Here is a 23761-nt window from a genome sequence, read left to right as displayed (position 1 = left end):
GGAAAATTTTATAACCAGTTGATCCAGTATGAAGTGATACAATTGAGAGAAATGGTGTGTGTTAAGAAAAATGCTATGTGTTAAGTCTGTATCGCTTTGCACTTATTTACAGACTTTCAAACTGTAATCAGTCCTTTGTTTTTATAGGTCTCATTTTGATGCAACTCATTTCCATGCACTAGGATTAATATTTTTCCCCTTTCAAAATGAAGTTTTGAACAGACTAAACATTTTATTCTGTTTAGCCTTTAACTTTTTACATATCAATTATTTCATTTTTAAAATAGGAAAATATATAGATGCAACTGAACTAAGTGATGGTAGTGCCTGTGAAGTCACCTCTAAGGGGTTGGGTGGGCTAGCCCCCGTGTGGGAGATGCAGCTGCTAGTGAGCCACGTGTTCAGCCCTGTTTGGGATGCCGCCCATGTGCCACTGGGTTAGAGCATGCAGACAATTGTAGTGACTGTTACCATGCTCAGGAAGCATCAGCCAAAACTGTCAGTCAGTGGATCCCAAAATTATTTATATCTTTTGTTTCCCTAACATCTTTCTGTTCTATTGTGGTTGTTCCCCATGCTCTTTGAGATGCATAGACAACTGCAGTCTATTCTCCATAACAGAGGGGACTGTAGATAGATTTGTAGCAAAAATACAACTATTAATGAGCTGTGAGGTAGGAGTGGATTTTAGTACAGATGAGTTACAAGTATTTTTGTATCCACCTAGTTTTGATAAAAGATGTCTTTGATGCTTCATAAAAATTCACCGAGGGCAAGTAAAATGGATCAGCAGGTAAAGGTTCCTGGCAACCCAGGATCTACATGATGGAAGAAGCAAAATTATTCTGGCCACTTGTCCTTTGACCTCCACACTTGAGCTGGGGCATGGATGGTGTGTACACATGGGAACACAAAAACACAAAATTAAATTCCTCGAGTATTTCAATCCTTTAAGTATAAACATAGAAAAAAAGGGAGTCCTTGATTATAAAGGGATACTATGTGTGTTTGCTTATCCTGTGGCTGAAGAATGCCTTAGTTAGTGTGTTAGTACTTAAACTGTTGGTGGGTAAGTGCTTTGTCTGGAGGTCACTATTTCACTGTGAGAGCACATTTAAATTACACTTTCTATTTTGTTAGATAAACTAAAATTTAAATGCAATTTAAGTCAGCATTACTAGTTATATGTGTTTTAGGTTTTTTGCTTGTTTTTTAAATACACGTTTGAAAGCATTCTGGGAAGGGTTTGCTTTTTGGTGGTTGATGACTATTGAGTTTAAAGTTTTCTTGGTACTTTGAAAATATTTATCTCTATGAACACTGCTTTATTTTTTTAGATTAAATCTACCAGAATAATTTTTCTTCACTTCCAGTTTATTTATCAAATTAGCTATGAGTCTTTAGTTTCTAACATTATCTACTCAACTAATTCTCAACATGACTCTTTGTTGTTGTAATTGTAGTCATCTGCCATGAGGTATTCTGGAAGAAAGTGTCAATTCGCAGTACTGAAAGTCTTAAGTAACTTACATCTCTTCTCAGGGATGGTTTCGGGTGAGAAAAATGAATGTGTATAAAGGCAGTTGCTGGCAGTTCATGGAGAAAATAAAACTGAGCAAGTAATGTAACCTTAGAGAGAGCAACTACATAGGGCCTGCCTGCTTACACCTGGGTATCTATGTTTTAGCTGCTCAGTTAGGAAGCAGTAAGCACTAACTTAATGTGTATTAAAAATAGGTTCCTAAGCACAGTTAGAAACCAGGTCATTCTGTTTTATAAAGAGGCAGAGACAGACAGACACTGACTCTCACATACAAAGGACTGTCTTGATCTCCAAGTCCCTGGGTTTGGTAGCTGGTAGAGCAAACCTCAGCTGTGGCTATATAACTTAGGCCGTAGGCTGGGTCTCTTCTGGTCTGTGAATACTTGATGTTTGTGGTCAGAGACGGGTGTAGATTTGGAGTCCTACATGTTAGAGTAGCAAAGACCTCTCTCCCCTCCCTCCTTCCTCTGTCCTCTTTTCCTTCTCCTCTCTCCCTGAAATAAACTCTTAACATAAAGTAGGATTATTATATTAAGTTCATTAGCCCTAAATTAGAAGCATATTCCTAGTTAAGGAGTTCCATTTGCCACTTAAAATTGATACTTTGTGATGTGATATATTCACATGTATTTCATATTCAATTTATATCTATGATACTCTGTAGTCTTAGAAAATAAAGTCCTTAAGTGTGATAAAGTCAAGTAGGAACCTTCAAAAATACGTGGCTTAGAGTAAATAAATCAAATTTGCCTCCAAAAACTTAATTGTAAACTTGACTTAAGTCCTTGGTATTGGGTTTTGTCCTCTAGGATCAGGAAGGTCTCTGTAGTATCTCTCAGCATTTCAAGCATTCTTAAGCCAGGCACACTCCTGTAGCCTCAGAACATAGGACCTGAAGTGGGAGGAGTCACTAAGCACCCTCTCACACTGAGACCCACTCATGCCTCAAAAAAGCCTAAACAATGCCTCCCCCCCCAACCCCCAAATCCTAAAACACAGACCACTCTCCTGCTCTATATGAAGACTGGATTCCAGCCTCAGCACTGTGCACAAAAGGTTTTTAAATATTTATAAAGAAAAGAATTGAGTTGCCAGGAGTCTGTGCAGTCACTGTTTACACATTCATGTGTGGTTTATTTTTCACCTTGTCTGATGCAGGCATGATTCTCAGTCTGCAATGTAATTTCATATGCTATATTTTTCTCTTTCTTTTTATTACAAATTGTAATAACTCGCTTGCCCCCCCCCCCACCTCCCTCTCTTCCTTTTTTAAGGCAGGGTCTCTCTACCTAGCCCTGGCTGTGCTAAAATACTGTGTAGAGCAGGCTGGCCTCAAACTCAGGATCTGCCCACCTCTGCCTCCTAAGTGCTGGAATTAAAGTTGTGCACTGCTGTGCCCAGTTTATAATAACCCTCTTTCAAGTGAACATCAGCTTTAGCTTTCTGAATGCCACGTGCTTTGTATGGGTTATCACCGGCAGTGAGCAACAAGCCAGTTAGGTTCTCCTTACGTCTGTTCTTTTATAGTGTTGTAGACATATATAACAAGTAGATTGTGTGTGTTGAGAAGAGTGAACTTACAGGTAGTTTTTGTTGTCTCTGTTATAGACTAGAGTAAGAGATTCTTTTCATTCTGGGGAGTGTGCCATTGCACAGAGAAGAACATCTTAGTTGCTATTCACATACATTCTTTCTCTTCCACATATTTCCTTCCTTGGAAATTATGTTTATGCTTGAAAAATGTTTCTTCGTTATTAACTGATTCTTTTTTCATTCTAAATTTATTTTTAAAGGTCATTAGATAAGCCTCCCCTACTTTCAAGTACGAACACTTTTAAATAAGTTAAATTCTTTTTATTTGTTTATTATGTGTTTGTTTTGCCTTTATTGCTTTCTGTACACCATGTGTGTGCAGAGCCCTAGTAAGCTAGAAGGTCATTGTATCCCTGGAACATTACAGACAGTTGTGAGCTTCCATTTGATGCTGAGATTGAACCCAAGTCGTCTGGAAGAGATGCCAGTGCTCCTAACTACTCAACCATCTCTTCAGCCCCAACTGGACTTTTCCACACACAGCCACCCACATGTGCCATAGGTCAGAGGACAGCTTGTAAGAGTTGTTTTCCTTCATTTGCTGTTTGGGTCCTGAAACCAAACTAAGGCAGACTGGTGTTTTCCCTGATGAGCTAGCTGTCTCTATAGCCCTCAAGTAACTTCTGGACAGTATCTTAAGTATATACAACAGAGCTGTATAATTAAAATATGAAGACTACGTTATTCCTGAAATGATTTCAAGGGAAAAATACTCATTTTTGCTACCAGTAATTATGCAAACCCTCTCTAACTAGGGCTTACTAAAACCTTGTTACAAAAAAATAATTTTAGGTTTTCAAAAAGGCAACTAGAGGCCAGGGAGATAGCTCAGTAGATAAAATGCTCAGTGCATAAGCATGAAGACCTGTGTTAGGATCCCTAGCACTCAAGGAAGATCTGGATTCAGCAGCACACCTGTAAGCCTAGTGCTGGGGAGATGAAGACAGATGGGTCCTGGGAATTCCCAAGCTACCCAGCATAGCTAATTGATGAGCTCTAGGTTCAGTAAGAGACCTTGTCCCAAAAACTTAGGTGGGGGGCTGGAGAGATGACCCAGAAGGCAGAATTGTTCACTGCCATCCTCATAACCTGAGGCCAATCCCCCAAACCCACATAAAGGTAGAAGGAGTGATCTGACTCCAGGCACATGCTATGGCAAACATATGCCTCTTCTCTCTCTCTCTCTCTCTCTCTCTCTCTCTCTCTCTCTCTCTCTCTCTCTCTCTCTCTCTCTCTGTGTGTGTGTGTGTGTGTGTGTGTGTGTGTGTGTGTGTTTCTCTCTCAAAAATTAGGCAATAAAGATGGAAAGTGATTGAAGAAAATACATGTGTCCACCTCTGACTTACATAAACATACACAGACATTTACCTGCACACATGTACATAACCACATGCAAATAACCACTCACCATATAAGTATCTCTGTCCCATCTGAAACCTAGGCATTTAGAAGTTTCATCAAACTATAAACATGTTCCTGTTTTGTTACTAACCTTTGCTAAGTTTTAATGATGGATAAAAAGTTTCATCTCTGACTTACAAAGCTCTTGTAAGCTCTTTGTAGAGTAAGATAGTTATTCTGGAATTAAAGATAGCTGTGATTTCAGTGAAATGAACAGACAATGAAAAAATTCCCAAAAATGTCTCTCTCTATTCATAGTATTTTAAAAATGTTTTAGAAATTATTGTACCCTAGACTGATAAGGAAATAGAAATTTAAGTTATCAGGAATGGTTACTGTGTCTTGACACTACTGTTAAGTTTATAATGTGAACAGTGTGAATATAGTTCCCTCTTTGTTCTCTAGTTTCAGTAGTTGGGTGTTTTGAGACAGGGTCTCACTATATACCCTGGCTGGCCTGGAACTCACGGAGATGTGCCTGCCTCTGCCTCTCAAATGCTGGGACTACAGATGTGCACTACCACGCCCACTGTTCTCTTGTTTTCAAACTTATATTTTAAGTATGTGATTATTTGAAGAGCATGCTAGAAAGTTTGATGTCTCAGGATCAGATACACAGTAATGTAAGAATTGGGGTTGGGAGTGTGTGTGTGTGACAGAGACAGAGACTTATAAGACCTGATTCAAGTGCCAAAAGTTTTATTGGGGAAACATAACCAGTTTGAAACAGGGGCAGGCAAGAACTATCGGCAGGCACAAAGTTACCAGCCGGAAGCAATCAGCTAAGCAATTGACAGTCATCTCAGTCGCTACTGAAACAATCACATCCAACATGCCACCTGACACCATTTCTTTCTCTCTTTCTCCTCTGCTCCTTGCGATGTGGCATTCATCTCTCCTTGTGCCTCGTTCTGAAGAGATAGCAGTGTAGCAACAACTCTGCCACTGGCATCCTGTTCTCTGACCGATATTGGCACCTGCAAAGAGAAACAAGCAGTGACAGGCAGCAGCAGCATCAGTACTAACCTCCATGGTGAACTCTTTACAGGCTGAGAACAAGTTCACAGCTCTTTCTCACTCCTCACACTGGAATATGCAGCCAGTTGAAACGGACAAGACTGGATTGCCTACAAGCCTTTTGAACAGTGGAGCATGCAGGGCGGTGGTTTTAGGTGAATTGACTCCACATACTTTGGTATCTCTTCTGGCCCTTTTAGAATACCTAATATCACCCAAGTTATCAGATCCTTAGTATGAGCAGAAATAAGTTCCATATGTGACATTTCTTGTCATTTTTGTTTGGAATGAAAATAATGAGCAGTATAACATTAGACAGCTTAATCTTTAGATCTGTTTGTTTACCTCTGTACTTGTGGCCATAGCCAAAAGAAATCTTGAAACTTCTGTCACTAAGGTCAGCACAGACACATGTTTCTGTACATGGTGATGAGGAGTAGGATAGTCTTCAGGGAATGTTGGTGGAAGTGCACTGTTCTTGAGAAAGTCACATTTAAACGTAGGAACAGTGTCAGGAGGAAGAGCATCATCTGGCTTCTTGTGTGTGGCAAGAAGGGTACTGAGAAGCATGTTGGAATTCTTCAGTTGACATTTTGTCCTTGCTGTTGCTTCCTACTTAAAAAATTAGTAGATTGTGAATGGTGACTGCTGAGCGAGCATGGAACTTAGCTATAGATGGAAGCTGTCTGATTTATGGCCACCTCTTCCTCCCCGGAGACTTGGAACAGTCTGGCTCTTGTAATCAGAGCCCTAACTTGGAAGTAGATGATAGGCACTTAGCAAGATGAAAATTTGGAGTTAAAGTTTCCTTTCTTTAATGTTAATTTTCTTTTTTAAGCAGTAGGATTTAAACATATTTTGTAGGGCTGGGGATGCACTCACTTGGTAGAGTACACTCTGTAGAGTGTTTCCTGGCATGATGGATCTGGGGGTGGGAATGCATACATAGTATCCAAGGAGGCCAGGAGTTCAAGGTCATCCTTGGCTACATAGTGACTTCCAAGCCAGCTTAGGCTATGTAACACTCCTACCTTAAAAAGAAAGGACAAAGGAAGGAAGGAGGGAAAGAAAGAAAGAGAGAGAAGTTTTTGTTATTGCTTTTTTAATATTGCAGGTAAATTTTCTCTCACTCAAAATGAAATGGTTTCTTAGCCATTGGCCATTTCTAGTCAGAACTATAAATCTATGCCATTTATATGTACAAACATAATGAGTATGGTAAAGTTAAGTCTGTTAAAACAGTTATACTGTTTTCTTAAAAAAAGTATGTGATCCACCAGTATTCTGAAAAGGATTCAAAGGAAGGACTACACTGTACCACCATGTACTGTACATGAGCATGTTAGACAGTGTCAGCACCCTGGTTAATATTTAACAGATTTTGCCCTGAAATACAGCAGTATAGAAGAATAACACTAAATATTTTACTTTGAATTTGCCAATCATTGGGATTCTTACATTTATTTGCAGCTGTTTAGATAGGATTAGCTTTGTTTACATAAAATGGAGAAACTTGCCGAGGAACAAACCTGTCTTGTTTAGCACCCATGTCCAGTTACAAGTTCCAGTGTGTGTATTTGTCCATTTGAAGGGAGAGTGAAACATGTACACACTCCACACCCCAACACAACCTTCTCTCACAGAAATGAAGATGAGTCAAGGGAGGAGAAAGACATCCGTAAACATTACATTATAACAGTAGAGGTTGGAGGTGGAGGTGTCTAAGTTAGCTAAACATATGAAGGAAGGACACAGTTTGTTCCCGTCAGTGATAGCAGATGTCCTGATTGGGAATAGGAAATAGAATGGAATGATAATGTGTTTAGTTAGAAAAGACCGTAGACATGAATTCCAGACTTTGTGTCTTCTTCCTCCTCTCTCATCTACACAGTCACACTCAAGCATGACAGCTGAGATAAATTCAGACCTGCCTTGTATTGGTAATAGTTCTTTGGGTGTTGGCCATATCTCCCCATATCGACATAATAAGGATAAATTCGAGGTAAATTGGTACTATTCTCTCTCTCTCTCTCTCTCTCTCTCTCTCTCTCTCTCTCTCTCTCTCTCTCTCTCTCTCTTCCCCCTCCCTCCCTCCCTCCCCCCCCCATCCCCACCCCTCTGTGTGTGTGTTTAAAAAAGAGGTCATGAATTTAAGGAGTAGACAGACATAGGAGTTGGAGGGCAGGAGACTGGAGTAGGGGATATTATGATATCGAAGAGACCAATTATGAATAAGATTCATTTTTCTGCTGAAGATCTAGTAAGAGACAAATCATTTGGATAAAGTGGCCATGGTACTTCAAATGAATTAAAAATATTGGAAAGTAGTATTTTGCAGGTCATTAATGAGGCAGTATTGAGATCTGCTGTTTGTATGACGATTTTTGTGATGTATATCAGAACATAAAGTGTGTTTTAAGGTGCTGTAAACCATTGTATTGTTAAATTGGCTATTGCTGCATTGTTGGCTTGAATAGAGAAGAGGCATGTCCTTTTATTTTGTTTGATCACCAAACCCATCGCTCTTTAATGCAATCTGTTCTTTTTTTCTTTAAAGATTTATTTATTTGTTATTTTGTATACAGTGTTCTGCTTGCATGTACACCTGCAGGCCAGAAGAAGGCATCAGATCACATTATAAATGGTTGTGAGCCACCATGTAGTTGTTGGGAATTGAACAGCAGGCAGTGCTCTTAACCTCTGAGCCATCTCTCCAGCCTCAATGCAATCTGTTCTTACTGATGCTCCTTCTACTCTGAAACTGCCTACAGAAACCAGTTCATTTCCAGAAATGCCTTCGTTTCTTCAAGAATCTCTCTGCTTTAAATAACTGGTTAGCTAGTGGTTGAATCAAAAATTACAACTTTGTTTATTTTTGAGATAGGATCACATTATGCAGGCGTGGCTGGCCTGGAGCTTGCTCTGTAGTCTAGGCAGGCCTAGAACTCAGAGATCGGTCTGTTTCTGCCTTCATAGTGTTGGTACTCAAGGTGTGCACTACCATGCCCAGTGAAATTTGGGAGCTGGTTAGATTTTCTTATTCTAATTTGACCTGGTTTTTCTGTGAGTTTGAGGAGTTCGATGGTGATTAATTGTAAACTCAGGTCATCCTCACTTCCGAACCCAGTGAAAAAGACTAATGTCTTCTCAGGCAGTAAGAATATAGCTTACAGAGCAGTCCTGTGGAAGTTACTTCCTTGTTGAGACTCTTGGAGCTATAATACAGCTGGGCCATGGCCTTTCTTATCAGGAGAAGTTATCGGACAGTATTGCTTATAGCATTTGCTTAAACCGTAGCTCTCAGCCTGTGGGTCATGATCCCAGCCAGATACCCTGCATATCAGATACTTACATTACCATTCCTAACAGAGAAATTACACTTATGAAGTAACAATGAAATAACTTTATGGTGGGGGGGTCACCACCACGTGAGGAGATGTATTAAAGGCTGTAGCATTTAGAAGGCTGAGAACCACTGGCTTAATTAAGAGCGTGTGTAGACTTCTTGGGATGGCATAGCAAAGCACCAGATGGGTGGCTTGAGCAACAAAGTGTACTGCCCTAGAGTTGGAGTGTAGATCAGGGTTCAGCAGGGTCTCTGCCTAGCTTATCTGTGGTCTGGGGTATGTATTTATTCAGGCAGTGATCTGATCCCATGAACACACTCCTCTTGTCATGAAGCACCACTTCCATGACTTATTACTAACCGTGACCCATCCCAAAGACCCAGGTATAATATGTTAGTAATTAAGGCCTGTGTCTACAAATTTGAAAGAAAAATAAATATTTACTCTATAACAATATACTTTTTCTCAGTGAAATTTGGGAGAAATTAAAGTTACAGAATTGTATTTTCCTCTAGAGTATGTCCTTTGTTTTAAGGTTTAAGACGATTACTCCCAGTTACCACACTTTGTTTAGAAACTTTAAGATGTTGGTTACTTCAGTAGTATAAATCCCTGAAGACTACACAGCGAGTGTTATTCTGTTCACCAGTCTAGTTGAATCTTGTAATTCTACAGTTATGACTAAATTTCTAGGGCTGGAGAGGTGGTTCAGCAGTTAGGATCGGAGTTCAATTTCCAGCATTGACATGGTGGCTCACAGCTGTCTTCTGCTCTGGGCTGCCAGTGCTCCGTTCTAGCCTCTTTGCTACCATGTGGTGCACAGACAGACATGCAGAAAAAAATACTCGTACACATAAAATAAAATTTAAAAATATGTTTTCAAAAGACTAAATTTCTGGAAATACACTACTGAAATTGCATCTCCATGTGGTAGTTCAAAGTAAAATTGCAACAGGTGTTCTGGTTGCTGTTCTGATAGGCTTGATGTATTTTATCAGACCCTGTGACCTTTCACTAGCCTGCTAAGTGCTTGGTAGTCCCCTGGAGAGAGCCGTCAACCTCTTCTAGGTTCTGGAGCTAAAATGTAAGCTTCACCACACTTTTTACCTATCTAAAGGGCTAGTTTTTTTTCTACCTTATATGAGGAAATTAAGACAACCAGGCTAAGCCACCTGGCTAGCTGTACTCCAAATTTATTTTTCCAGCACTTTTACATTTACAGTGTACGTTTGTACATTGAGTCTTTGATTGTTGATTGATGTTGCTCTTAGCATTTGGGGGTATTTGGGGTGTGGGAGTCCTAAAGTAGAAGATTAAGTTTGAGGCCTATCTAAAATATACACTAAGAGCCTGTCAAGTACCTTCCAGAACTAACTGACTGAAGCTGTAGTGAGCGATGACTGTCACAGAAGAAAGCTAGAGTGCAGCTCGGTGTTACATGCTTAGCTGCCATGCAAGGGCCCTGTGCTCCCTCAGTGCCAACAGAGAAGACTGATAGAAATAGAACAGTATTTCAAGAACTCTAGATTTTTTCTTTATTTAAATTAAGATTAGGGAGCCTGGTGAGAATTTCTTACAACACAAACACACACACACACACACACACACACACCCCACACCACCACACCCCACGGGGAGAGGTGAAGATGATATTGACAATGAAGATGCAGCTTTCATAGTCACATGGCATTTAAACATTTAGATTTAATTTTTTTTTAATTGTGTGGCATTTTGAGGGGGTGTAACTCAGAAGACAACTTGTAGCAGTCAGTTCTCCTACACGGGGCCCCCAGGACGGCAAGGTGGATTTAATTCTTTTGATCTATGATAATTTTGTTGTTGTTGTTCAGAACACTTTCAGAATTTGTTTTTAAATTAAAAGTGCCCCCTCTCTCTGATTATCTCTCTGTCTTCTTCCCCTCCCTCTCCCCTCTGTCCCTGTAAGTATCTTAGACTTACACTCAGATTTCATTGCGCTAGTCTCCCCATGTGCTGGGATTACAGATGTGCACCATCACTTGCTATTCAAAGGTGCTATTAATGCCAAGAGAGAAGTAAAAGAGTTAATTGAATGGGAGATATTCAGCTATAATATTCAGAAATAACATCTAATCTATATTTCTATAGTAGATTAGTAATTATAGTACATGTATAACAGATTACCATATGTGTTTATTTACTCCATGAATACTCTTATTCAAAATGTTTTGAAAATTGGAAAGTAGAAGGATCCAGAGGGTCCTAGAAACCTACAAGAAGAACATTATGATAGGCAGATTTAGGCCCAGGGGTCCCGCTCAAACTAAGGCACCAGCCAAGGACAATACAGGCAGTAAACTTTAAACCCCTACCCAGATCTAGCCAATGGACAGGACATTCTCCACAGTTGAGTGGAGAGTGGGGTATGACTTTCTCACGTACTCTGGTGCCTCATATTTGACCATGTCCCCTGGAGGGGGAGACTTGGTGGCACTCAGAGGAAGGATAGCAGGCTACCAAGAAGAGACTTGATACCCTATGAGCATATACAGGGGGAGAAGGTCCCCCTCAGTCACAGTCATAGGGGAGGGGAATAAGGGGAAAATGGGAGGGAGGGAAGAATGGAAGGATACAAGGGATGGGATAACCATTGAGATGTAACAAGAATAAATTAATAAAAAATTAAAAAAAAAAAGAAAGAAAGAAAATTGGACATTTCTAGAAAACTTTACCAAATTTGGTGTATTTGTTTCCATCTATAAAGATTATAGGGATTTATCCAAAGAGTATATATATTCCAGATTTTATAAAGTTCCCTTCCTCCCCTAATGATTATTTATGGAAACAACAACAAAAAACCTTCGTTTGCTTTGTGCTAATAATTTTTCATCTTAAATTAAGATACAGGAACCCGTTTTGTGTGATGAGCCAGCTTCATATTGCCTTGTAGTCGGTCACTCAATGTAGACATACCAAAATAGGTTCCTCAAAATACAGAATAAGTTTGGTCATTCATTGGATACAGTTGTTAGGTGGAGGGTGGGTTGCACAGTAGGCTTTTGCTCATCTCTGTCTCTGAGGCGCTGAGAACACTCTGGTCTTCTAACTCAGTGGTACTTTGTAATACACTGTTTTCTCGTCACTGTGAATATGGATAGGATAAGAGACATTTTTATATTGCAAACAGCTTGTTATAGTTTCTTCTCTTCATCTTCAGGAAGAGGCTGAAATCCAGGCAGAACTGGAACGTTTGGAAAGAGTCAGGAATCTTCACATACGAGAACTGAAGCGGATAAACAATGAGGACAATTCACAGTAAGTCATCACAGCTGGACATGACAAGCCAGCCGTCTCTGCACACATAGAACAGTCCCAAGGCATTTCCCAGCTTGGATGCCTGTGTGGTCTGCTCTCCACACGCATATCCATCCCATCTCTCTCATTCCCCCAACCTGAACTAGTCCTCTCAGCGTATCTGGGTGTCTGTCTTTTTATTTCATACCAGATGCTCCCTAGACAGACAGATTGTCGCAGATAGTCACCTATCTTTCACCTCATTTCCCCCTTCATTGTCCTTTTCTTTAATTTTCCATGGTAATTATCCCCATCTGGAATTATAGTTTATTTTTTAGTTATGTATTATCTGCCTCCTTCTGTAAGTTTCTTGTGCAAGATTATTTTGATCTCCTTGTATCATCAAACCCAGGACAGAGCCTGTGACATGGTAGGCACTAAAGATACTTCTTGACCAGCATCAAAATTAGTGTTACAGGAATAATGGAAAAGTTAAAAGTTATGTATCTAGGATCATACAGTATAAGGAGAAATGGAAAAGAACTACAAATTGTAGTCTCTAGGTTAAATCTAATTATCCGAATGAGTGCCTTGAGTGGTCCATAGAAAGATAAGCCATGGCAGGCTAGGCTTCTCCCCTAAACCCTGTGTCCGGCCATGGTTGTGCACACCTTTCATGCCAGCGCTCAGGAAGCAGAGGCAGGTGGATCTCTTGAGTTGGAGGTCAGCCTGGTTAACAGAGAGAGTTCCAGGACAGCCAGGGCTACACAGAGAAACCCTGTCTTGAAAAACAAAAAACAAAACGTGTTTAATGGACCTTCATGTATTAGTGTGTAGGAGAGGACCGTGTCTGTTGACACTTGAGCTCTAAAGCTAGCGATGTAATTTAAAGCTTTGTGACTTAATATATATTTTCTCTTGTGAACTGTGAATGTCTTGCTTAGAGAAAGGCCTTTTTGTAATCATCTGTCAATATATAATTCATAAACATAGATCACTTTAGCATGTGTGAAATGAAATAATAGAGAACATCCCACATTCTACTAGATTAAAACAAATCGGATAAAGCTAATTTAAAATTAACTTACCTTGAAAATTAAGTACAGTATTTGTGCCTGTGGCTTAAAAATGTAAGATAAAGTAAATTGTTAACATTTTACACTGTACCTCCAGTCCAAGCAAAAATCTCTTTGTTTTCTACAGTTTTTCGGGAGAAATTTAACAAGCATATATTCAGTTAGTTTGCAGTAAAGTTGTACAGATGAGTGTATTTATCCCTGGTATTTTAAAGCTGTTGCTGTCAGAGTGTACATTTTGGCACCTGCTTTTCTGTGAAGCCTTTCGTGTACCACCATCTAACTTGCACAGCTGGTGTGCTCGGGCTGAGCCTCTCTGTGTAGCAGCAGAGCCCTCATCTGTGAGACAGGCACAGTAGCAGGCTTCATTTCATAGGAGTGGGTGAAAACTAAGCAAATGAACTTGTGTAAGTGCTTAATATATAACAGGTACGATGCACATTAGTAATTTTATATATTCTTGAGAGTGATTTTTGTGGGCTTTTTTTTTTAACTCTCAAAATTGATGAATAGAAGTCCAAAGTCAGTAAGATCTAACCATGAACCAGTTGATAAATACAATTTTATTTCAACTTCCAGTTAGCACTATAAAATCTCAATCACTGGATACGCCCATTATAAAGTATGTTTTTCAATAGAAATGGTTTATTGAGGAATAAGGGTTTGCTATCAAATAATTGGTAGTCTTTAGAGTACTGTTAGTGGCCAGCTATTACATTTATTCTTTGTAAATGCTGAAGCTTAACACAGGTGGTACTACATAGAAAGACTGAGGATAGAAGCCACAGCTGGCTGGTATTTGAAGTTAACACCAGAATAACTGAAGTAGATGGAGCTAGAAGTAGAGTGGAGCGGGCATCAGTGTGCACAGAACTCCGTGTCTTCTTTTAATGTGCCTGAATAGATTTTCCCTACCCTTTTCAGGTTCAAAGATCATCCAACGTTAAATGAAAGATACCTACTACTTCATCTGCTTGGAAGAGGAGGCTTTAGTGAGGTGTATAAGGTAATAGTCTCTCTTCTTCGTGCTGATAGATAGAGGGGTGTGGTGAAGAAATACTTGACTTGTTATTTTTCTGGTTTTAGGTTGGTGTTTGTCCTTTGTCTCATTAGAAAAAAAGAGGTTATTGTGGTGTTTGTTGTTGTCGTGTCTCCAGGACCTACGCTCTGTTCTTAAAGCTGTGCAGTCCTCACTTGGTCCTCTCCGCCGTTCTGCCTGTACATGAGGCCGCTGTGACACTCCCACTAAGTCTCTGTTCTCAGCTGCTCAGTGCCCCTGCTATGTTGATCCCATAGTTTTACAGTTTTGTCATTAAGTCACTTTTACTCTTTGTTCTGGTTTGTCTCTTGCTGTGATAGACACCATGACCAAAACAAGTTGGGAGGGAACAGTTATTTCATTGTACAGGTCACAGTCCTCCACTGAGGGAAAGCAAAGCAGGAACTCGAGGCAGGTGCAGGAAGCAGGAGCTGTGGAGGAATGCTGCTGCTGGTTTGTGCTCTCCTTGTTTTTGTTTTTGTTGTTGTTGTTGTTGTTGTTTGTTTGTTTGTTTTTAAACCACAATCCAAGACCACATGCTCAGGGGTGGCCCTTCCCACTAGCCATTCTGATCAAGTCAGTCTCCCAATGCAGAGTCCCTGGGATAACTTTGGGCTCTGTCGAATTGACAGCTAAGCTAACTAGGAAAGTGTTTCTCTGCTTAAGCTAGTAAGGTAGGGGCTCAGGAGACCTAACAAACATGTAATTTATTAAGTTGTTTTTAAAGGGGTATCTGCATATTAGTCACAATTCTTTAACAGCGTTTGGTGTTTACAATATTTACAGGGCTGGAGAGATGGCCTCATAGTCAGGGCATGTACTAGTCTCCTGAAGGGCCTGAGTTCAGTTTCAAGCACACTTGTTGGAAGGCTCACATCTGCCTGTTACTAACTTCAGCTCAGGGGGATCTGATGCCTCTGGCCACTGCAGGCACCTGTGCTTGTGTACATAGAAATAAAATTTAAATACTTATATACTTATAGGTCAGCTCACATGGAGGTCATCTAAAGTACAATAAAAGGTTTGAATCACTTAGAAATCATGTGAAACTTAAAGTGCTAATCATATTCCTGTTCTTTATGAAAGGGGCTCCTGATTTGAGCACTTTTTATGGTTTGGAAGGGAGAGAATTGGGGAAATTAAATGTAAGCTGTATACTAGATTAGATTAGGAAATATTATTGATATAGTTAGGTGTGGTGATATGTATCCATTTTGGTTGGTTTTGGTTTTCAAAACAGGGTTTCTCTGTGTAGCCTTGGCTCTCCAGGATTCCCTAATGTAAAACATGCAGGCCTCAGATTCACAGCGATCCACCTGCTTCTGCCTCCTAAGTGCTGTGATTTGAGGTGTGCGCCACCGTGGTTGACTGTGTGGGTTTTGGTTTGTTTTCTAAGACCTTATCTTTTAGAGATAAATATTGAAGAATTACCAGGACTTACTTAGTTATGTATATATTTTTTAGTTGGATCACAGGCATGCACCACCGTGCCAGGCTGTTATTTTACACGTTATAAGGGGAATAAGTCAGGTGGCTGTAGGTGATTTTTGATGGTGGAGCACTGGCTTAACAAACACCCTGGGTTTAGATTCACATAGTCTCACCCTAAGGGGATGATGACATGGGAGAGGGAATAGATGAAGTATTACATTTTTTATTGGGTGCATGAAGATTCTTTATGCTCTTTCTCCTGAGTATAAATTGAACAGTTTCATAATAAAAGAAGTTTTATTCAGTAGTTGAAAAATTATTAAGAAACTATTAATTGTGTCTGGAGAGATGGCTGGGAAGTTAAGAGCGTTGGTTGTTCTTTCAGAGGACTGGGGTTGGATTTTCAGCACCCACATGGGCAGCTCACAACCATCTGTAACTTCTACTTTAGAGGGCCCAGTGCCATCTTCTGGCCTCTGCAAGCACTACATGTACAAGTGCACAGATAACAGAGCCAAAGCACCCATACACACAAATTAAAAATAACTTTAAAATTTAAGAAGAACTTATTAATCTTCACAGTGTTAAAAGCAGGGAGTTGCTAAGAAAAGACAGATAAATAATTGGTTTTCTCCAACACACAGAAAGGCATTATAGCTGTTTGAAGTGCTGGTTGCTCCCTACAGAATTGCTGTGTAAAGGAATAGGCCCTTATTAAAAAGAATGCTGTGTCATTGTTTCACTGTGATTCAAGATGTTAGTATTTAAAGAACTTGACTATTAAAGGGCACGTTGAGTTTGTATTTTCCTGCTTCGTTGACATGATGTTTCTCTCTTATTTAAGTCTTAGAGATGATCACTAGTTATTGCAAAAATTAAGTCTGTGTAGTGTTTGGTTGATGTGCTTTATAATTGTGTTTTGCCTTGAATCATAGGCTTTTGACTTATATGAGCAAAGATACGCTGCTGTGAAGATCCACCAGCTTAATAAAAGCTGGAGAGACGAGAAAAAAGAAAACTACCACAAGCATGCCTGCAGAGAGTATCGAATACACAAAGAACTGGACCACCCCAGAATAGTTCAACTCTATGATTATTTCTCCTTGGATACAGATACGTAAGTGAGCAGAGATTCCACTCTTAAGAATGCTGGCTCTGTCTGATCTGTGGTGATGGTGCAGGTACTCCCTCTCGCTGATAGGACTCTCAGTTACTAGCTAATGATGTTCCCGTTTCCCAGTGTAGGTTCCGTGTGGTGCAGGACTCCTGTTGACTGTTTTCTTTGCGGTGTAGGTTTTGTACTGTGCTGGAGTACTGTGAAGGCAATGACTTGGACTTCTACCTGAAGCAGCACAAGTTGATGACTGAGAAAGAAGCTCGTTCTATTGTGATGCAGATTGTGAATGCCCTACGATATCTCAATGAAATCAAACCTCCTATTATACATTACGACCTGAAGCCAGGTATTTCCAGAAATGTGTCTTACAAGGTTGGGGGTTTTTTGTTGGGGGAGAGGAAGGGGCTGTGTTTGCTTTTTTGCCTGTGTTTTGTAACAGCGTTTCACTATGTAGTCTAGGCAGGTGAACTCCTCTACTTCCTGAGTGCTGGGGTTAAAGGCATGTACCACCATAACCAGTCCCCAAATACACATTTATTTACCAAGCATTATTCTTAGTTGTAAAAATTATCCTTTCATTTATGTATATGGGGTATGTGTATGCGCGCGTGTATTACTAAAAATATTCTGGTTTTGTTTTAGGAAATATCCTTCTGGTAGATGGAACGGCATGTGGAGAAATCAAAATCACCGATTTTGGTCTGTCCAAGATCATGGATGACGATAGCTATGGTGTTGACGGCATGGACCTGACTTCCCAAGGGGCAGGCACTTACTGGTACACGCATTAGTAAACATAGCAAAATACTTAGATTAGTCCCTAGTGGTATATGAAAATTGAGCTTTATTTTCAAATATTCTTTCAGATTACTGTGTTGAAGGCATTAATACTAATCCTCGGAATTGAGAGGGAGAGACATGTGGCTAGTGTTCTCTTCCACATTCTACTGCAAAGATCAAGAATTGCAAAAAGAATGGCTCAGCGTTCACCTATAACTTTTAACATGTAGCAGTCTGGAACTTGTTGTGTGAATCAGAATTCATGAGTTTTCTTATAGGGTGTTGAGTGATATTTGTGATCTGAATAAGTACTTTGACATACGCAGTACCCTGACTGTCACAAAGCCCACTGTGAACCTCAGGCCTCTTCTCTAGAGGTTTTGTGATCATAGTTTTCATAATAGATACAGAGTGTGTTAACTGTGGATTGTAGATAAACTCAGCATATTTGTAGTCCTTAGACTTGACTCTCAGAAATCTCTTTATGTAACTTATAAATCTAGATGGAACTGATTCCTGAATGTAAAAGTCATCCTGGGTGTCCCTAGGTGTCGTGGTTAGGGCTGCTAGATGAAGGACTATGACCAAAAGCAGGAGGGAAGAGTTTATTTAGCTTAGAGTTTCATATCCCTGTTCATCATTGACAAAAGTCAGGACAGGAACTCAAAGCTCTCTGGTGACACTGGATGTTTACAAAACCTATGGCAGTGTGAATTGTCAGACTCCCCCCCCCCCCCCCTTTTTTTTTTTTTTTTTTTTTTTTTGGTTTTTCGAGGCAGGATTTCTCTGTGTAGCCTTGGCTATCCTAGAATTGCTTTGTAGACCAGGCTGGCCTTGAACTCACAGCGATCCGCCAGCCTCTGCCTCCAAAGTGTTTAAAGGTGTGGATTAAGTGGATTAAAGGTGTACACTATCACACCCAGCTCCAATTGTCAAACTTAATTGTCCATTTTACCCACTGGAGAATGTCAACTAACATTTTCAAAATTAACCTACTTTTCAAAATAGATTAGCAAGAAGGTAGATTTTTCCTAGCAAGAGAGCTGCACACAACTTGGTTGAACAGGATTACAAATACCAGCACAGTGACTGTTGAGGCCCAGGCAGCCCTCACAGAGTTTGCTCCTCCCCTGCTACCATTCCCTGAGCTACTTAGAGTTGAGTTGGTTTCCTGCAGAGGAATTTGTCCTATTTGTGGACTGTCTTATCACCTCCTGCGGTACCACCTAAGTGTGATGCACCGAGAGAAGCATCAAGTTACTGCTCTCTCGGTGAAGAAAATTGCTACTCACACTTGGGATTGCCTAAAAATTCATAGTCTCAATCAGAAGACATCGACTTGTTAGGAACACAGCTGTCTGACAAAAATCCTATTTACCTACAGTAATAAAACGTTTTCCTTCCGTGTAGAACACCCATCTCTGCTCCCTGTCACAGTGACATACGTCACTAATGTTGACAGGGGGAGGAAATGTCCCTCTTGGAGGTGGACCTGAGTCTGGAAGTCTTGTTTTAGGGTTGTGCAGGACAACAGTCATGATGTCCTTTTTGGGTTTTGGTTGGTTGGTTGGTTTGTTTTGGGTAGGGTTTTTTGTTTGTTTGGTTTGGTTTTTTGAGACAGCCTTGGCTGTCTTAGACTTGTTTTGTAGACCAGGTTGGCCTCTATCTCACAGCGACCTGCCCGCCTCTGCCTCCCAAGTGCTGAGATTAAAGGCGTGCGCCACCACGCCTGGCAGTGGTCATGATGCTCTTATTTAGAGACATGGGACTTATTTCCAGGCCAGATGCAGAGGTTCACACTGTAAATCCCAGCCCTCGGAGGTAGAGACAGAGGTCTCTGTAGCTGATAGCCAGGCTATGGCCTACAGTGATTCTAGGCCAGCCAAGGTCTCGTAGTGAGACCTGTCCCAACAACAACACAAGAATAGATTTCCCATAGAAACAGTGACATTACCACCACCACCACCACCACCACCACCCCACCCCCCACCTAAATGATTTCAGTGTCATGAGTTACCAGCTGTGTGTTTGGGGACTGGGATGATTCTTTTAGAACATAATTATTGCTTTTATAAAATACTTCTTATCTACAGAAACTTAAAATTGGTGTCAATATCACTTAGGAAAAGCCAGTTTTATCTCTTCCCCTCCTACTGTCAGTGCAGTCTAGTTTGTCACCTACAAAGTTGTTTCTACAATTGCTCCCTTGCTTATATGCCCTTTGCTGGAGAGACCCTGCATGTTCAAGAGCTGTGCTCCTTTCACTGCACACGTAGGCTCCTTTCAGCAGTGAGTCACAGATAACTACTTGGTTATTACTATTTTTAACTTATCAGAGTTGTGAGATGCTTGTATCTCTGATGGATTGTCTTATAACTTAAGATAACAAACTTATTTTTAACTTCATATATCAAAATATGAATTTATGAACAGCAGTTTTAAAAAATTTTAAAGTTAGTATTTGAATACTTGGTGTATTTCACGCACTGATTGGTAGTGCTTAAAACTCAGAATAGATGAAAGCTCCTTGCACTTGTTGAGGTCTAGTGCAAGGAGAGCTGGATGCTTTTGTAGATGCACACACCAGTCTCCCTTACATGGGGAAGGAACCTGTTTTCTGCATGGTGGGCAACAGAAAGCTCATGTGCAGCGGTGAGTGAGTTGGCTTTGACTTAACCAGCTTTTGGGGAAGAAAGGGGATAATAATGATTACAGATTTTGCAATTTATATTGTGGATTGGGATAGGTTTTATGTTACAATACAAGGAGATCCTTTCTCGCTGGAATAAGTAAAAGCTTTGGGTGGCTTAAAGGAGAGATCCGGGGTCTGAGGTGTGTTTTAGGAGAAGTGCCTGCAGTTTAAACCGTGGCTGGTGAGAGTGTAGTAGGAGAGTTTCTTCTACAACTGAGATTATACCAGCACAGTCTCTAGTGATAATGTTTTCTTTAGATATAAATACGCTTTCTTACAAAGTTGTATTTTGGTTCTGGAGTCAAATGAATTAAAACTTTAACTGATGGTTTTTGTTGATGAAAGCTAAGGTTATGTATAAATAAAATAAGCATTCTACGATTTAGAAGGTTTTAAACTAAGTGTTGCACTTCTCCTCCTGCCCCCATTACTTATAGGTATTTACCTCCTGAGTGCTTTGTAGTTGGAAAAGAGCCACCAAAGATTTCCAATAAGGTTGATGTGTGGTCTGTTGGAGTCATCTTCTTTCAGTGTCTCTATGGGAGAAAAGTAAGTTCTGTTAAACCAGCTTCAGCTATAGAAAGAAATTAAGATTTTTTTTTTAAACATGCAAAATTTCAGTAACTTAACAGTTGATTGGTTCATCTCTCCTCCTCCTCATCCCTCCCCTTTCCCAAACACTTTGTGTTGGCAACTCTATAGAGCTAAGCTTGCCTTACACTTCTCTTAACTCCCACTCTCACCTGCAAACATCTGGCCTGGGCACCATTTCCTCCTGTAGCTCCTCAGAGAATACCATCGAACTTAGTTTTCCCCAAACCTCTGTTAATATTAAAATCATAAATGCAAGTTGTCATGGATAATGTCTACTTCGCATCCTGCCCAGTGTCCATCCATCACTATGAGTAGAGAGGTGGAGGCACCTGTCCTAGAAATGTGCAGCATATAAAGACTGTCTTTGTTTGCATTCTGTTGCTGAGATTAACGTAATGACCAAAAGCAACTTGGGTAGGTTACAGGTTATAGGTTACAGTCCACCGTCACGGGAACCCAAGGCAGGAACCAAAGCAAGAGACCACAGAGGAGCACTTCTCTCTGCTGGTTCAGCTTGCCCAGGTTGCTTTTTTGTTCATGCAGGTGCCACCTGGCTGGGGTTGGCCCTCTCACATGCCCCCATAGATACACCCACAGGCCAGTCTAATGGAGGCAGCTCCTCAGGTGAGGTTCCCAGTAACTAGCTTGTGTTAAGTTGTTTAAAAAGTGACACCAGCCTAGACTCCAAACCCAAGTCTCCTGGCTCCAAATCTAGATCCATTTCCTCTTCTACTTGAATGACAGCCTCATTGCTTCTCCATCACATGGGGCTCATCTGCTGAGGACTGAGTAGGCTTTTCCAGCCTGCTCATAGCTATACTCGTGTTTCTGAGAGACCACATCCCAACTTTCCAGTAGCTGAGGACAAGATGCTAAAATACAGATCATTTTTGTGATAGACTCAGTGGTGATTCTTTGTTTTAAATATTTTATTCTTTTTCTTTTTTAAAGCCATTTGGTCACAATCAATCTCAACAAGACATTCTTCAGGAAAACACAATACTGAAAGCCACAGAAGTCCAGTTCCCTGTAAAGCCAGTTGTAAGCAGTGAAGCCAAGGTACTGATCACACAACGTTCTGTGAAGGGTCTGGGCTGTGTTTCCAGTGTGCTCAGTGCTTTGGGAGTCACGGTGGCAAGGATGACCTGCAACATGGCTGCTGACCTGTTTCAGCCTGTGGATATGCTGGTTTTCATCTTCAAGCACAAAATATGCTTCCTCATTCTGTGTGCACGGCAACTCGCTTTTCTTTGAAAATGAGGGAGAAACCACATCTGGAACTTTCATTACTTTCAGGTCTTATTCAGCCTGCCTATCATAATGCTGAGATACTTAAGTATATAAAAGAGGAGCCAGAGAGATGACTCAGTGGTTAAGGCCGCTGGCTGCCCTTCCAGAGGACCTAGGATCGATTCCCAGCACCACACCCTTTCCCACTGCCTGTAACTCCAGTCCCGGGGCATCTGACGTCCTCGTCTCCACCGGGACACACATGCTTCTCTGACATTCGTGCAGACAAAACCCACACACATAAAATAGTAAAAATGTGAAAATAGTAGTAGGTATATAAGAAAGAAGAGATGTGATAATAGCTACTATTTCTTTAGTGCTTTTATATACGCTGTGTGTTATTCTTGTTTTTGTAAAGAGAGAAAACAGCTACAGCATAGCAAAAACACCTTGCTTAGAGTCTTGTGCCAAACACAGCAGTCTCCTGCCAACAGCAGACAGCACACCTTGTGCCCTGTGCTGTGCTGCGCTGGGTCAGGAGTTGACCCAGTAGAGTCCACATTCTCAGATACCCATTTCTCATGTGCGTGTGTCTTTTGGTAAAATAGTGAGAACTCGAGCTCATTCAGAACAAGCCTTTTCTGACCCTGAGTGTGCTGGGCTTCCAGTGGCCTTTCCTTTATATGTGTAGATAGACAAAGCTTATTTTTCTGTAACTGTTAGGAGTCCTGTTTAAAAAAAAAAAAAAACATCAAATCCACGAGACAAAACCACAAAATTTCTATATTTTCTTATATAAATACTCTAGGCCATAAGAACAATTGCCCTTTAATCCCAGTATTTAAGAGGCAGAGGCAGATGGATCTTTGTGAATTTGAGGCCAGCCTGATCCACATTGTAAATTCTAGACTAGCCTACGTAGTGAGATTCTGTCAATATTAAAATAATAATAATAATAATAACAATAACAACAACCCAAAAAACCTGGTCAGCAGGCACCATGTAGTGAGTGGTCTCTACCTGTTATTACGTGTGTAAGCACTACAAGGCATTTGTAGTCAGAGCTGTCTTCATGGTTAAAGAGATGCTGCCTTCGTGAACCCTCATTTATCGGAAATTACACTTAAGTATTTATTGATTTGTTTTTATATTGCCTTTTGGGGGAGGCAGGGTTTGAAACAAGGTTTTTCTGTTAGACCAGGCTGGCCTCAAACTCAAAACTACCTGTCTCTGTCTCCTGAGTGCTGAGATTAAGGATGTATGTTATTACAACTAGTTTTGTTTTGTTTTGTTTTTTTGAGACAGGGTCTCACTGTAGTCCAGGCTAGCCTTAAATATAACCTAGCCTGGCTCCCTCACTGTAATCTTCCTGCTCCAGGCTTCTAAGGGCTGATACTTCAAGTGTGAGCCACAGTGCCTGATAGTTAGAATAATTTAATAATTTAACAATAAATATACATAGGTTTTTTTGGGTTTTGGGTGTGTGTTTGTTTATTTGTTTGTTTGTTTGTTTGTTTGTTTGAGACAGGGTTTCTCTGCGTAGCCTTGGCTGTCCTGGACTTGCTTTGTAGACCAGGCTGGCCTCAAACTCATTGATCCTCCTGTCTCTGCCTTCCGAGTGCTGGGAT

General features: G+C 40.5%; 1 protein-coding gene across 4 annotated transcripts in view; it reads left to right on the top strand.

The window, feature by feature from the left end:
* TLK1 (tousled like kinase 1) overlaps window positions 1–23761 on the top strand; it is a 120967-nt gene that overhangs the window by 94266 nt on the left and 2940 nt on the right. For all 4 annotated transcript variants that reach the window (XM_084799452.1, XM_084799450.1, XM_084799451.1 and 1 more), the window contains 7 exons: window positions 12098–12195; window positions 14175–14256; window positions 16656–16837; window positions 17014–17183; window positions 17480–17615; window positions 20747–20858; window positions 21855–21962. In XM_084799452.1, coding sequence (XP_084655578.1) covers window positions 12098–12195; window positions 14175–14256; window positions 16656–16837; window positions 17014–17183; window positions 17480–17615; window positions 20747–20858; window positions 21855–21962 — 888 coding nt within the window. The remainder of the gene's footprint in view (window positions 1–12097; window positions 12196–14174; window positions 14257–16655; window positions 16838–17013; window positions 17184–17479; window positions 17616–20746; window positions 20859–21854; window positions 21963–23761) is intronic.

Source organism: Acomys minous, assembly GCF_964271855.1.
Source record: "Acomys minous genome assembly, chromosome: 10".
In the NCBI taxonomy this organism is placed as follows: domain Eukaryota; kingdom Metazoa; phylum Chordata; class Mammalia; order Rodentia; family Muridae; genus Acomys; species Acomys minous.
Note: the sequence above shows the minus strand (reverse complement) of the source record. Positions and strands in the feature narration are given on the sequence as shown.